The 15,783-nt window shown below is 38.6% G+C and overlaps 1 protein-coding gene across 4 annotated transcripts in view; it reads right to left on the bottom strand.

Annotated features, from left to right (window-relative positions):
- DISC1 (DISC1 scaffold protein) overlaps positions 1–15,783 on the bottom strand; it is a 221,195-nt gene that overhangs the window by 103,123 nt on the left and 102,289 nt on the right. For all 4 annotated transcript variants that reach the window (XR_009729304.1, XM_061378826.1, XM_061378825.1 and 1 more), the window contains one exon: positions 4,316–4,504. Coding sequence is in view for 3 of the 4 variants with exons in the window: in XM_061378826.1 (XP_061234810.1) it covers positions 4,316–4,504 (189 nt within the window). In the remaining variant the exon portion in view is untranslated. The remainder of the gene's footprint in view (positions 1–4,315; positions 4,505–15,783) is intronic.

The following is a 15,783-nucleotide window of genomic DNA, read 5'->3' as shown; positions in this document are numbered from 1 at the left end:
GCTTTAGGACTTACACAGCCAGCTTCTAAGGTTATAAAACTCAATCATGTGAAATGACAGTTGAGCAGTACAGACTGAAGTGCCAACCTCCAAACTATAGTTTAAAAAAGGGTTAAAAAGCTATTTTGATGTGTGGGATAGCCTTTATTTTGTATTTCCTCTAGAAATTAATTCAGTATACAAATTCTACTTAAGATGACTTGGCAAGCACAACCTAGCAATTAGATAGCAAAATACAGTACCCCCCACCACAGTTTTGTGCACAGATACATTATTTACAAGGAAATGCTTTCCCAAAAGTGTAAAACAGAGGCAGAAAACGGCTGAGTGCAGCCAGAAAAGGAATTCACCAAATAAGGCAGGAAAACTTGCCTGTCAGTACTGGTAATGAGGAAACCAATAGGGTAGGTTTCATTTCCAGCCCTGGGTTACAAATGTGAATCAACCCAAGCCAGAATTTATAAGCAGAATGCAGGAATTTTGGCAGACAGGCAAGTAATTAAGCTTCACTTGTCTGGAACATGGGTTTTGTTGGTTTGGGCTGCAAAGCAGCTCTCTTCCTTGCCATAACAGGACCTTCCAATTTTGTAAGGTGGGTCTGCTCAACAGCAAACCTCAGACCTTCAGTGATTTTTCCCATAAACATTATGTCTTAGACTATAGAAATACCTGCAGTCTAGAAGAATGTAAAGCTCACACAGACCTTTATTTCCAATCTGTTTAATGTAAGTCATTAATTCAACCATGACCAATGCTACAGCATCAACTGGGAAACTGTTTCACTGCTACTGCATGACCTCTGAGTCTCTGGCTTTCCTATCTGTAAAATGTCAGTAACAGTTCACCACTTTCTACAAAAGTGTTCTGATGCCACCAGAAGAAAGCGTCTAAAGGGCAAATTAATACTATTCTTCCTAGAATGCTCATACATGGTGCTACTTGTCAATGCTTCTGTTATTCAATAGAGAAAACATTTTTGAGTATCTCTAAAAATATGAAAGGATTTTTGTCAAAACTCCATTATAGGGGGTACTGACAGCCCTCAGCACAGTAAGCCAAGCCTGATTTTTGCACTGCATCTGCAATATCTTTTATACTTGGGCAGCTGGCATAGAGTGAGAAAATTCATTAACATGCTAATGATGTGTCCTATTTAAAATTCCAGCTCTGATTATTGTGTGATTAAGTCTCTTCCCTTGACGTCTGCTTCCTTATATCTGCATTACTGTGAGAAATCAACAATTATTAATGAAGGAAAAAAATAGGTTACCAATTTATACACAAGAGGAAGGCAAACATACACACATATTTCAGCATTTCAATGTTTTCCAGACAAAGCAGTATTATCTTCCCTCAAAAAAAATAATAAAGTTTTCAAGAAGTTCACCGGCACAAAAGATAACAGTTCAAGTACCAGATGAGAAATAGCCATGCATAGGAGGAATACCTGCATAGAAGGTTTTAAGGTTCTATTAAAAACAGAGGGAGGGCTCCTGATGCAGGAAAAGTAGAAGATTATGCCCTGGAAATAATACAAAAGCAAGAATGAGAGGAAACAACAGCTCCAGTTGATCTGATTACCGCTCCCAAAGAAAAATGAAGCATCTCCTTTCTACAGTGAAAGACATTTAAACCGACTTACTTAAACGAGCATTCATTTGCCTTCAAAATGAGAAGACCAAGGGACCGTTTTCTTTGCATTACTTTCAGTAACTTACGTTTAGCTACAGACAGACACCCATTTCATTGTGTTGAGCCAAAGCATAGCACAGCTGTGTCACAAAGAATCACAGGTACATCCCTACTGCACACCAGGACACAGATCAGCCAGCCTAGCCCAGATTCGTTTTGCTGTTTAAGTTCACATAGCCTGAAGGGTTCCCTAATGAAATCTGTGCAAGCAGCTAGTAAGAAAAGCCAGAGGACAGTAACATCCTCAGCTAGTAGAGTTAGGTGAAGAAGGGATTTCTCTCACTGGCTTCTAACTATAAGGAGAAGTCAAACTAACCAAGAATAGGCTTCATCAAGCAATGGTACCATTCATGCTAATTTTACCCATGGCACAGATCAGCTGAGCACATGCTGCACTAGTAGCTCAAAGAAGAGAAATCATTTTTCTCAGACTACGCTCTCCCAAAATCACACTGTCCCCAAAACCAAGGCGTCAGCACACCCTGCATCACAAGCCCCATGGCCCTGCTGCACCCCTTGTGCTGATGCTGGACATCCCACCAGGCACTAGTGGGTCTTATAGGCACACCGATATCCAGCTCATAGCAGGCTTCTGGTCTGCGCTTCCGTACAGGATGGGGAAGAAACACAAGTAAAAGGCAAAACCACCCTTCTCAACCGCAACACAGATTTTACTTGTGTAAATGAACCACAAAGCCTGAGAACGTGCATTAAGTCAGCTTGGCCACCCTGACTCAAATTTCACCTTTCACAGTGCAGACAAAGCCAACACAATTATCTACAGTTCTTTTAAACAACAACAAAACCAAATGGTAACAAATCATATTCCAATTGTTTATGCTTTTTCTCCAAATATAAAAGTACTTTACAAAATAACAACTGGTTCATAAAGTGGATGCTGTCTGAGATATAATCTAGATACTGTTTTCCAGAGTGTACCAGAAGGCTTACATTCAGTTAAATGTGTTGGTACCAAACTCATACTAGTGTTCTCAAACCCACCTGAGTTTTCATTTGTCAAAGGAGAAAATGGTGCAGATAACACACAAGGAGGGCAGAGATGAGGAAAAAGGATGATCTCAGATTTTCATTTGGGTCTCTGACTAGTATCTGCTTGATATTTTATTTTACACAAGGATAAATTTCTCCTTACGCCTACAGAATCACAATAAATTGAAAGAATAATCCATGTAGTAAACACAGTATTTTGCAATTTATTGCCATAAACTGTAGGAGAGCAGAGGTCAGACCAAGAAGACACCTCATTACAGCTACATATATGCAAAATGGAAAGAAAAAAATATCTGCGAACCACTACCAATTCTGTTACATCAGCAAGAGTCTTGCAGAGGTTTTCTTTAAAACCCTGCTGCAGAAAAGTACAAATGAGAAGCACATGCGTGTTATCAAAAGTTTAATTGTCCTAGAAACAAAGGAGCAGATTAGAAGGTCAGAACCCTCTTCAACTCACTTGGAAGCCCAAGCAACAAGGAAGCATTGCCTGGTGTGTATTTGCAACTTCAGATCACAATGCACTAATCTGGGGAATCAGAATTTTTATCTAGTTTCTAAGAAAGCGAGTTCTTCCCTAGTAGCATGTGTGCACATATATATTATTCTGTGCATTTTTAAAACATTGTTGTAAGACATATCCAAGTGCCTACAAAACTTTGCTTCTAGGATAGCTCTGCTTATCCATTTGCCTATGAAGAAACTTCATATAATTTTAAAACAGAGGTGCTTTCCTCTCTTCAACCACCTTATAAGATCTGGAAAAAGGAAAGACATTTCAAACCCCTAAAGCTTTAAAGTAGCTCTCAGATTTATACTTAGCTGTTTAGAGGTAACTATAGTAACTGTATGTTTGTAGTCAATTAAATGTTATTCAGCCTTTTCATTTAATCAAGCAGCAAGGCCACTTTATCTGCTTAATTTCAGGAGAGGATACAGCAGATAAGAGGCTAAGTCAAGTCTAGGAACAACCATGCTGTCTGTTAATTTGTCAGTAGCTTTCACAGTAATTCCAGAGAACTCCAATTCCACCATGACACTACAACCCAAGCACACTGCTTACAGTTACATGTGAGATGCATTTGGCAAGCTGTTTAAACCCCAACTCAAACTAAATTTACAAAGAGAACTCTTGCTTTCTGAACCAGCCATCCCTTGCACCTCGTACATCACTCATCACCAAGTGTTTTATATATATATATACACATTAAATATTTAGTTACATATCCTAAATACATTGCTATTGTCACAGCCAGCCACATCTACTGCTTCCACGTAAAGGACCACATATGTTTCTCTGTATGTAAATACATGCACAGTATCATCATTACTATTATAAAAATGGGCTTAGAAAACAAAGTTTTTTGGAACAGGGCTAAGAGATTTCAAGAATCCGTATGTTGCTGGAATACCCCTTCTCCCCCTTCAGACTCTCTCACCTGAAGTGGAAACAGCTGAGAGCATATTCAGCATAATGCTTATCCAGGTCCTGGCCAAACTTACCTCAGAAAAATCAGTGTATTGCGTGAAATGCAGGATGGTTCATCAAACCCTGTAGACATCTAGGATCTCATGACTGAGCAAAAGCTGCAAGAGTCTGTGAACTACTTACCAAAGGCAGTCTCTCCTTCTTCAAGTTCTTGTTTCAGTCTGGTGTAATCGTCTTTGATTCTCTCTAGTTTTCGGAGATTTCTGGCACTCAGAACCAACAGTTCACTGAGAAGTCCTTCCAGCCCCTCCTTCTCTGATGTTAATGATCTTATTTCTTCTGTAAGATCCTTCGCAGTACCAAAATTACTTCCTGTGTGTTTTGTGGGGACAGGGGTAGGGAGACGAAAGAGACAATGAAGCAGATACTTGCAATATCAGTAGGTTACACAACAAACAAGGGAAATTAAGCAATTATACTTCTCAAAAGCAACTGAAAGACCAATCTGAGGGGGGGAAGGGCAAAAGAAAAAGAAAAAAACCAAACTGCTTTGCAAGCATCCATTTCAATAATATGCTACAAAACCAATCATGACTGTAGCAAATTTATCCTTACACATACCGAAATACCGTCTTCAAATTACAGATATAATTTACGATTTTGAAGAAAACCTGTTCCTAAGGGTTCATAATTCAAAAAATGTCATACTGTAATTCCCTGATCACCACAGTGTGATCTGTCAGACCATTTTCTTCTCTTGGAGAACACCTCAACTTGCAATACTTTTGAAATAGATGCTATCAATCTACTAGACTCTGAAGTATTTCTTCTTGAACAAAACAGCACTATGATGTTGCTCCTAAGAAGAATCAGAAGATTGCTTATAAATGACACACAGCATTTCTTAAATGGCATACAGCCTGTGCGAAGACTGTCAGGAGATGTTCTTCTGAGAGACTATACTTGAAAGTCACAACTCTCCAGTTCTGGTTCTCCCTGAAGCATAAAACCTCAGACACAGGCAGAATACCTCAGTATCACCAGCTCACACTGCTCTGCGTTTTTCAAAAATGACTGGCTCCTTTGGACAGGGATCCAGAGTCAAAAGTTCAGTTCCCAACTGGTCTGCAGTACAGCCAAGCAACATTTGCCCTGTCCTGGGTTTAGCAGTGGCAGTCATTTTTCTCTTTCTTGGTAGCTGGTGCAGGGCTGTGTTTTGACTTTCAGCTGGGAACAGAGCTGAAAAACAATGATGTTTTGGTTTGGCCAAGGACTCTGTGGGCCTCATGCTCTGCCAGGGAGGAGGGGGAGCCGGGAGGAAGCAGAGACAGGACACCTGACCCAAACTGACCAAAGAGGTATTCCATACCACAGCACGTCATGTCCAGGATGTAACTGGGAGTTACCCGGAAGGGCTGAGTGGACTGCAGGGTTGGAGGAGGTATGGGTCGGTGCTTGGTCGGGCTGGGGGTGGGCTAGTTATCAGTCGCCTGGTGATGGGGTGTTGTATTTTCTTCCCTTGTTATTTCCTTTATCATTACTATTATTGGTGGTAGCAGTAGTGATTTGTGTTATACCTTAGTTACTAAACTGTTCTTATCTCAACCCGTGGGAGTTGCATTCTTTCTGATTCTTCTCTCCGTCCCTCCAGGAGTAAGGGGAGGGCAAGAAACGGGGGGGAGTGGGTAACAAGCTGTCTGGTTGGGTTAAAACCACGACATGCCCACTTGACCTTTCTGAATACCATTTTTACAAGAACCTGAGAGGAATGTTTCCTTACTGCACAGGGAAGCCTTGAGTATATATAGACAATAACAGTCTGAGATGCTCAGCTATTAAATGATTCTTAAAGTGCAGTAGAGTAACTGTTACAATGCTACATTTATACAGATGAACCTGTGTGTTTTCAGTGATTCAGTTGCTTGACCGGGGGAAAAGAAAAAAACAAAAAAAAACCACTTTAAAGAATACCAATTTCCATGTAGACTTACCCAATACAAGATAAAAGACCTATAGCACAAGATCTACACTCTAGCATCATCCTGACTTAGCAAAAATTTGGTGGTATAATAAATTAATGCACTTAGAAAATTTAGTCTTGAAGCAAATATAAAGCACATTCGGTCACGCGTGTAAGCCATATAATGGCTTCTGAAGTGCACGCAATGACTTCAGACTCCAGAAATAACTATAATACCACCAGCATTATTAAGATACAAAGATGTCCTTTGGCTTTTGTTTCTGGAATAAGATGTTGCTTACACAACAATTAAAAAGTATAGTTTAGAAAGTTGACACATAATCCAAAACATTAAATCCACATTAGAGTATTCTAAATTGTGGCTCACGTCCCTTTTACCTGGTGTCTCAAGAGTGCTGGTCACAAAGTCTTAAACAGGAATGTTTTGCCTGCTGTTCAGTTGCTTCAGGACAGAGGAGCGAGTATTTACACTGGTCAGAAACCACCGCCAGCTGCTAAGGACAGCTTCACTCCTCCAGAATGTAAGACCGAACAAAAGCACTTCCAGCAAACAACTACAATCATCCTCCTGGAGGAAAGAAGCTGCTGCAAACTGAAGTGGAGAAAAGTGTGCCAAAGGGAGATGGCACTTCCAAGAATTTAGAGAAAAATGGTATCAAACAAGACAAATTTAAAGACTGTACATGGCAAAATATGGCAGCCTTTGTTTCATTTTAATTTAGTCCTAAGGCTATGGTAGTTTCAGCCAACCCCTTTTCCCCACTTAAAGCTGACACTTTTTTTGTTTCTATTTAAGAGTTCAAAATTTTCTGATTTCTAATTCTCAGCTAAAATCCTGTTTGCCAGTTCTGTCTTACAAAGAATTCTACAATTAGATAACTATAAATATACTTACAAACAATAGGATCTCATGGCTTGCCAGTACATTTACTGGGAAACAATAGTGCAATTTTTGTTATCCGAGTATGTCACACGTTCCCAAGTGGGCAAAACACAGCAGCAAGAAAAGCAAGACAAAAAATCATTGGGAAAATGGCAATGATTCAGATGCTTCTAAAGCCACATGACTTACAAATCAACAGTCCACCTTTATTCACCTGAATTCATCCTAAGCATCAAAGCACAAGAGCCTTAATAAAACATGAAGGCAAGAGATTCTTCATTAGAATCTGGAACCTGCTCTTGCATTTTAGAAGTCAACATGAAAAGTAGTACGATATTACATATTAAAGTTTTATACATACTGAATGGATCTTCATTCCCAGAGGGGAATTTTATATCAAAACTGAGGCTATGAGGAAATGGCATTAGATACATACCCAAAATCCAAAACACAGGTGCTTGATGCAGCTACCCATGACAGCAGAAGTGTCTGGCAATCTGCCGTGAAAATTCAGAAGACTGTACACAAATTCATGCAGCACAAGTGCCATGAGTGAGCTCCTGACCTCAATCAAAGCAACCAAAATAGCTGCTTTCTAAATGCCATGAGAAGGTTGATTTAAAAATTAATATATAATGTCTAGCTGCCACCATTAAAAGACATGTCCTTTTAGGTTGGTTTTTTTATTATTATTATTTGTTAAGAGACAAAGTCACATTTAATGCTGTAGAAACATTCTGAAGATGTGTCAAAATATTTTCTTCTGCTAATATCCTGAAAATGCTGAAATTCTTTCTTTTGATGATAAAATAATTATTTCTCCTAAATGAACACAATAACTGTTACTTTGTCACCCACTCAAAGCTATGTTTTATATAGCCATACCACTGGGAGAGTTCTAGTTGGGTGATACAATACAAATAAAGTCAGTCCTAACTCTTCCCAGGAAACTCAAAAATCACTGAAGCTAACGGAACTGTTTACACAGAAAATCTGTATGGAGACAATAAAAGTAAGGAACTAATAGTCTAAGATCAAAGCTTAGTTTTTTGCATAAACCAAGACAGAAACAGGGATTTTATGAAATGGACCAAAGGGCAAAATGCTACTTTTCCCATCCTTCATCCTGTCTCACTGCTTACTACCAATGTGTAACTTTAGCCACTTCATACATGTTCATATAAACACATTGGGCACAAACTGGTACACCAAATGCAGAAACCCACAAATTCAGAAAACTGTTTATAAACCTCCAGGATTGAAAGTCTGATGCTTTATCAGAATCTTAAATCTATTTCATTTCAACTTGAATACATGGAATCAAGACTGCTTGGGTAATCACGGGAAGTAAAGTCGGGATTACAATAAAATCTGAAATCATTCACATGAACTCAACCAAACTGATTATACTTCTACAACACTGAAAAGTCATTTTTTAACTTTCCAGCTAATTCAAAGTGTCCAGTGCTCTTACCAGGTTGAATTACATGCTTGCAGTACACTGTCATAAGGAGCTGAGCAGATACACTTTACTTTCAAGAGGCTGAACAGTACCATTACCTCAAAAGACAGCAACAAAATCGCAGTTTAAACTTCCTCCTTAATCTTACCCTCTGGGGCTATCACTTCATATACATCCTTCATAACCCACTCTCTACAGGGGGTCATAGCAGGTAAGCTCCAGTGGCTTGATGTGAACGCCAAAAATACCAGCCAAATCAAACAAAACAACCCACAATGGGAAAAACAAAAAAAATTATCCCCAGGTACAAAGTAGCTATAGAACTGCTTTTATTCACTGCAAATATAACTAGCATATTTATTTTCCTCTCTTCCCAGATTTTTATTTGTATGGCTGTATCTAAATAGTGCTCTGCATATCAAGTATACTTTCTCTATACAGAGTTACGCCACAGACTCAAGTCCATTATAACAGCTTATTGTTAGGTTTTACTGTATTGCCAGATTGTTGCCTCAAACTAACATATGAAGTTGTTACCATTTGCCAAAACCAAGCTGACTAAAAATATGGTTGACTAAAAAATCTGTCCCATTTTGTAAAAGCTGAACATGTTATCATTTAAGCTTTATTAAATATTTCTCCCCTTCAAAATGTAAGACAAAGCTACTGGCCCACAAGGCTTTTATTCCCACTTTTTCTCGTATTTATGGCAGAAATTACATAAGCTCTTAGTTTTCGTTATTTACACTTGAAGTAGAGTGGTATGTCCCATCCCTACTGAAACTATGTCCAATGTAGTACAAGCAAAGGAGACATTTTTCCATTCACAGAAGAGCATACATAATGGACACCTGCTTGAACGTAGGAAAGAATAGACCAGTCATTATTATTACCTATAAGCTAATTCTTCATAGACTACCACCATTACCTTTAATAATACATAAGAAAGTGAAAACTTCTATTTTAGCTTAAGGCATTTGCTGCCATGGTATTTATCAATGACACTGGAATTCAAGGCTGAAAATCCTCTACCCTTGTGATTAATGAGAATACAAACTGATTCCAACACCAGAAAAAAAAGGGGGGAGAAAATAAATACCATTCAGCTGCTCATGAAGAAAAGAGAAAAACCTAAAACCATGACAGAAATGTGAGATTTTGGAAGTACTGCCATTGTGCTTGCACCTCTGAAAAAAAACAAATAGCAAATAAGGGACAGCCTACCATCTCCTGAAACATTTCACAAGAATTCCATCATATCTGAATCACAATTATTTTTTAAGCAATAAGATGTGCCAACACTTTTATGAAGCATAATGCAAGTGAATTGATGCAATCTTGAAAGGTAAACTAAGAAAAGCCATCTAGAAGCAGGCAAGAGACCTCATAGACATACATTTGAAGGAGGAATTCTCTGTCACAGAAAACCTCTTGTTACTACACTGAACCAGTCAGAGCAACCAGGAACCACCACCTTCCCTCCAACGCCCCCCCCCCCCAAAAGTGAGGGAGCATAAGACCTCAGCAATAATAAAATTACAAATCAATAATAACAACTCGAAGGCTCAAGTGAAAATTATCAATGAGAAAATGCACAAAAAGCATAGAAAAAGGCAGAGGTTTGAAAGACAGCAATTCAGCAAGACTGAGACACAACCTGTTCCAAGGAGCAATAGCTACGGGTGACTGTCAGGCCACCAGATGCCCTCAAGTGCCTGCGCTGCGGGTGATAAGTATAGCCCAGGAGCACATTAGTCCCCGCAATTTACTATGTGCATCAGCCAATAAATGGTTGTTGCAAGTCATGTATAATTTCTTAAAACACAGTAAAGGATGCCCAACTGAAAGTGACTCCAAGGCTCACCCAATAGCACCAGCACATGAGCACACAAGCTTTCCTACATAGTCACTTCCCCTACCCCATAGCTCCCACTCATGCTTTTCAGACTCTGGGTTTTACATCTCCCCTCTCTCCTGCCTTGGCCTCCACTTGCTACCAGTGGAGAGGAAGGAACGTGCTGAGAGTTGGAAAACACCCCAGACCTGATCTCCATGATCTTGAGGGCTGCAGGAAACCATTAACTCCTTTTTAACCAACCAGGCCAGGAAAGAAAACCAGAGAAGTATCGTGCCACCTAGGTTTAGGCACCTAGAGAGAGAGAAGTATCGTGCCACCTAGGTTTAGGCACCTAAAGCGCATGCACTGGGATTCTGAGGTTTGTCAACTTGACTCTCAAACAGCCAGCGGAAAAAGGGACATCACTGCCCCCTTCCACAGACTGTACAGGGGTTCTCTTGAATCCCCTCCAGATCACAGAACAGCCTTTTTCCATGGTGTGAGAGCATCTTCCCTTCACAGAATCATAGAATACCAGCTTTTACCATCTAACATTTCTCTTTTGAGCACAAAACCCTGGAAAAGGAACACCCAGAGAGACTACTTGACCTTCTCTCCTGCTCCAGAGATAGTAGCTTAGGTAACAGGAAAGTAAAGGAGTTAAGTTGTTACATGACTGACTGCCTTTTGCAACAGAAGCAATGATTTTCTGCTGTCTGGTCACATATCAGGCTGGAACTTCAGCTACAACAAATTAGCCTTGAAGTTCACTGAAAGCCAGTAGCATCCAGCAGTCTCATTTGGAAATGAGCTGAAAAAGACAAATAGCATAGCTGTCTGAGGTCTGTGTGACTGTTTGAGGGTTGGGTTTGGGGGCTCATTGGCATTATGTTTACCAAAAACTGCATCACTTGCACCCATACACAGTGGCAAATTTTACTTCACGGAGCATGAAGTGACTGTTGTGAGAAGACATTCCAATACACAGTATTGTATGCTGGAGACAGACACTGCAATAGAGGCATAAAGAAGAATTAATCTTAATATGACTCTGAACCATTAACCCACACCACTGCCACAAGCAAGAATCTGCATGTGCAGAATCAGCTATGTCATCTGACAAGACACAGAACTCAGACTCCAATTCATCAAAAATTAAGCCTTCATAAGGCTGGAGGCTTTTCTGTTACAGTTGTTTTGCTGAGACATGCAGAACTTGCCCTAAACAAGCATCAAAGAAGCAACAGTTCTAGCGTTTTGTGGAAATACGGTATCTAGTATTCATGTCATACTAGTTATAAACTATACTTCTACACTAACACAAGGAAAAAAACATTTTTGTTGTACCACTGAAAATCATCCCACAAAAGCATTTCAAAGCAGATCCCCCTTGCAGGTATTTAATGAAATAGAGATAGCGCTAATCATAGGATGATGACACACAATCCCAGTTTTAAGATCAAAAATATTTTAACTTTTTTTTAACTACTTACAAGTCACCTCATTGTAACTTCTGTATTTGGATATAATTTGTGTTTGCAAAGACATAAGGAAAGTTAATGACATGCATCTCAAATAACTACATAACAAACTCAGCATTTCATTTATGCCTGCTTAGCTCCCTGCTAGCTACTTTCTGCCTATGTAGTCCAATGCTATTACGCATTCTCAAGACGAAAAAAAGTTTCACATAGATCAATGAAGACACTGTAAAATGTATCAAACAACCTCTTTTATTATTCAAATATAGGAAACATGAAATTACAACTAAAAATTCATTTTAGCTTACAAACTCTCTCCTATTCCCAAATTATTTTCTAAGGAAAAATGAGAAACACATAATTTCTCATATACAATTTGCTCTCCTCCAAAACAGCCCAAAGTAGGTAAATAAATTTTAATAATATTTCTACAGTTACATACACACTCTTTTAGCATACCATCCTATCTGAATTTTTTTACTGGTTTAGGAGTATTTCATCTGCAATTTATCCCCCCCAAACGTTTCACACTCAATAGACACACAATGCTAACAAAGAACAAGAGCATCATGTGCTGTGCTCTTCTCATAACTAATGACAGAACTCTTATAAGCATATTAACAGCTACTGCAAGAAGCAACTGTTACAAAAATCACATACAGATTTCTAAGCGCTGACATTAAGGTGTTTTGTTTCAATGAAAAACAACCCTACTAGATGCTAAACCATAACATTTCACTGAAAAGTATTTACAAATGTGTATGCCAACAGTAACATCTCAGGCAATCAGGAGCACTTGTTAGCTATAATTAGCTGAAGCTACAGACTTAAAAACCATGAACAATATTATAAGATTCTACTAATTATGCTTGAAAAAAATATCTGGACTAGCATCTCAGGAGTATTAACAAAGTTATTTATCACAACAGGCAAATGCCTGCAGAAGTAAGGGAGTTGTTGATATAGGACCCAAATTGTAACCGTTGACAAAAATACTTCTTGAACATTTGAGTACGTGATGCTTCTCCTTCCCCCAAAAATCTCACTGTGATTTAATGACTGTATTTATTCAATGGCTTTCAGTAATCAAAAGATTCACAAACTAAGTTTCTTTCTTCTCCAAATTGAGCTTTACGCTTCTTCCAAGGACAAAATAAAAGGGAGAAGAGACGTTCACATATGTAGCATCATCTCTTATATCTTTACAGTATTCTTATAGTCTTCAAATTAAAGGTACTGTATTGACAGAACTAATAGAACTGTCATAGTTTCATTGCATTAATTGTAGTATTTTCCTCACAAAAAAAAAAAATCAGTTATATTCTTAATTTTCTGGTGCAAGTACACCAGTACTGTAAATCAGTGTGTTTGGTATAGGAAGTACAGTACAATATAAACATTGCCCTGAAGCTATCACGGTAGCCACTAGAGGATGAGTTATATTAATCATGCTTTCCAAGTCATCACATCATTAAGTCATTGCATGTAAGCTCTGAGTACGCATATATCATTTAACAACTATATTCTTAAGCTCATAGAATCATAGAATAGTTAGGGTTGGAAAGGACCTTAAGATCATCAAGTTCCAACCCCCCTGCCATGGGCAGGGACACCTCACACTAAACCATGTCACCCAAGGACTTGTCCAGCCTGGCCTTGAACACTGCCAGGGATGGAGCATTCACAGCCTCCCTGGGCAACCCATTCCAGTGCCTCACCACCCTAACAGTAAAGAATTTCTTCCTTATAATCTAAACTTCCCTTGTTTATGTTTTAACCTGTTACCCCTTGTCCTATCACTACAGCCCCTAATGAAAAGGCCCTCCCCAGCATCCTTATATCTAACTTAACTCTTAGGATACACTAATACAGATGTGTGCAACTGCATTCAGTTACCTTTTTGCTTTGACACTGTTCCAAAGTCACTTAATTCTAACTGCTTCCTCAAGAAAAATGCTATGTTAAAGAAAAGTGATGCAAGAGCTGTTTAGAGTTGATCTCAGTATCCATCAGTACTGTTGTCTGAGGTAATTGTTAGAATGAATGATCTAACTGCTAGATATAAAAGCAGAAATGACATTTATCCCTTCCTCATGCTTCCAGACTAAATTAAAACCTCTATGACCAAACGTTATTATTACTGTATATTTAATATATACACTAGAATTCCCTCTGAATTTCATGCTATTCCAAAACTGTCCCTAAATAATTGTGTATTACCCAATTGATGATTCTCCCACCTTATAATGATTTAATATACTCAAGGTGTTCATTAACAGTCTGTTAGCTGCCTGACAGTTCAGGGTATACATAGGTAAAGTACCTTGTTTAAAACTTAACCAGTTCTTAGAAGGTTAAGGTCTACTTCTTAACGATGCCTTATTTAAGAAATGTCATTCATTTATACCTAATACAGGAATATACAGAAACTGAATAATTCAGCTTTCTCTATATTATCCACTGCTCACTGTTTTGCCTTAAGTTTAAAAAAAAAGAAAAAAGAGGCTATTTTTATCTCTTTCTTCCTCTTTCCTCTTCTGCATTTATAAAATCTTTTCTTCCCGACTTGCTTCTCTGCACACTGCAATTAATTCTGCACCCTGAATTTCTGATTTTATCATTTCATGCTTTAAGACTAAAATATTTCCCTTCTTCCCTACCCCAACCCCCCCAATTTTTTTTTTTTTTTTATTTATTTTCCTTTCAGGTCTTCAGAGAGCTAATATTTTTTATTCCCATATTTCTCCCATGTCCTCTGCACACTATTCTTCATGTAACATAAACAAGAGCCATCACATCAAATAAATGCATCCATATCTTATGGCAAGAGAAAGGAATTACAGTACCCACTGTCACCAAATTACCTTTTGTCCATGATTCTTAGCCAGTTCCCTCCAGAATTTTGCCTTATAACAACTCAGGATTGTACCACAGTCATTAAAATTCCCTGATGTATCAGTTTTTCAGGGTAAGAATTAAAAAAAAAAAAGAGAAAAAAAAAAGACAAAGGAACAATGCTTACCATCAGTACTAAGAAATAGCACTGACACTTCTTAAAAATGCATAGAAAGGCAATCATAGTCCCAGTGCTGTGCAAACAGTTTACAGAAACATCAGCATTAAATTGTCTTCTGAATTCATCCCTGAAATAAGAAACCTCTTTTAACATCTAAAAAGTATAAAAGAATTATGAATGTTTTGAAAATCATCCTCAAGTTGTCATTTACTCTGCCAAAGCTTCTGACTGGGGTACATATTTTCTGGCCAACTGCTTCCTGCTGGCAGCATGAAGCAGTTGCACGTCCAGTCTATGGGATATTTTGTTCTCAAGAAAGTCATAAAATGGTTGGGGAAAACTTTGACCCTGTTTCTGAAAGCAAGAAAATTACCTACATTCAAACAGCCCACAGGCAGAGAAGGATGATTGTTCAGCTCACCTCTCAAAGTTGGACACAGAGAAATAGAGTTTCTATTTCGGAAAGTTGTTATTAGAAACAAGGAAAATGAACATGCTCAGCACCAATACAAGAGCTGGTTCTTCATCTCTTTTAGGACTTTGCTCAAGCCTGATGTTATCCACTTCTGGCAAACAAGCCAGGTAACACTGCACAAGGTTTCATCTTTAAAAAATCCGTGCGTGCCAGTGCTAGATTCTTGTATCTAATTGAGAAGGTAAATCACCAACACATAGCTACAGTTTGTCACCTCCACATGTATTAAAACCCTCTAGCCTTTCTTCACTTGGTGTAACACTGGAAAATTCCTTGTACTCAGGTCTACCTTCCCCCCTACTCAGCTTCCTCTGAGGCAGGTGTCTAGCAGAGACACCTACTTACACAACTGCAAACAATATGCTGAATTGAAACAGAATAGAAAACCCACCTCTTCAAATTTAAGAGACAGAACTGTGCTTTGCCTTCTTTTGTTGGAAAACAGTGCAGTAATCCCAAATAAATGGTATGTAAAGCTGTTACGTATCAGGCTCTCTAATCACATTTCAGTGTTTT

Source organism: Neopsephotus bourkii, unplaced genomic scaffold (genome assembly GCF_033783945.1).
Source record: "Neopsephotus bourkii isolate Nb327-2 ecotype Australia unplaced genomic scaffold, CSIRO-AGI_Nbou_v1 NB_1767, whole genome shotgun sequence".
Classification (NCBI taxonomy): Eukaryota; Metazoa; Chordata; class Aves; order Psittaciformes; family Psittacidae; genus Neopsephotus; species Neopsephotus bourkii.
This window is presented reverse-complemented; position numbering and strand designations above follow the sequence as displayed.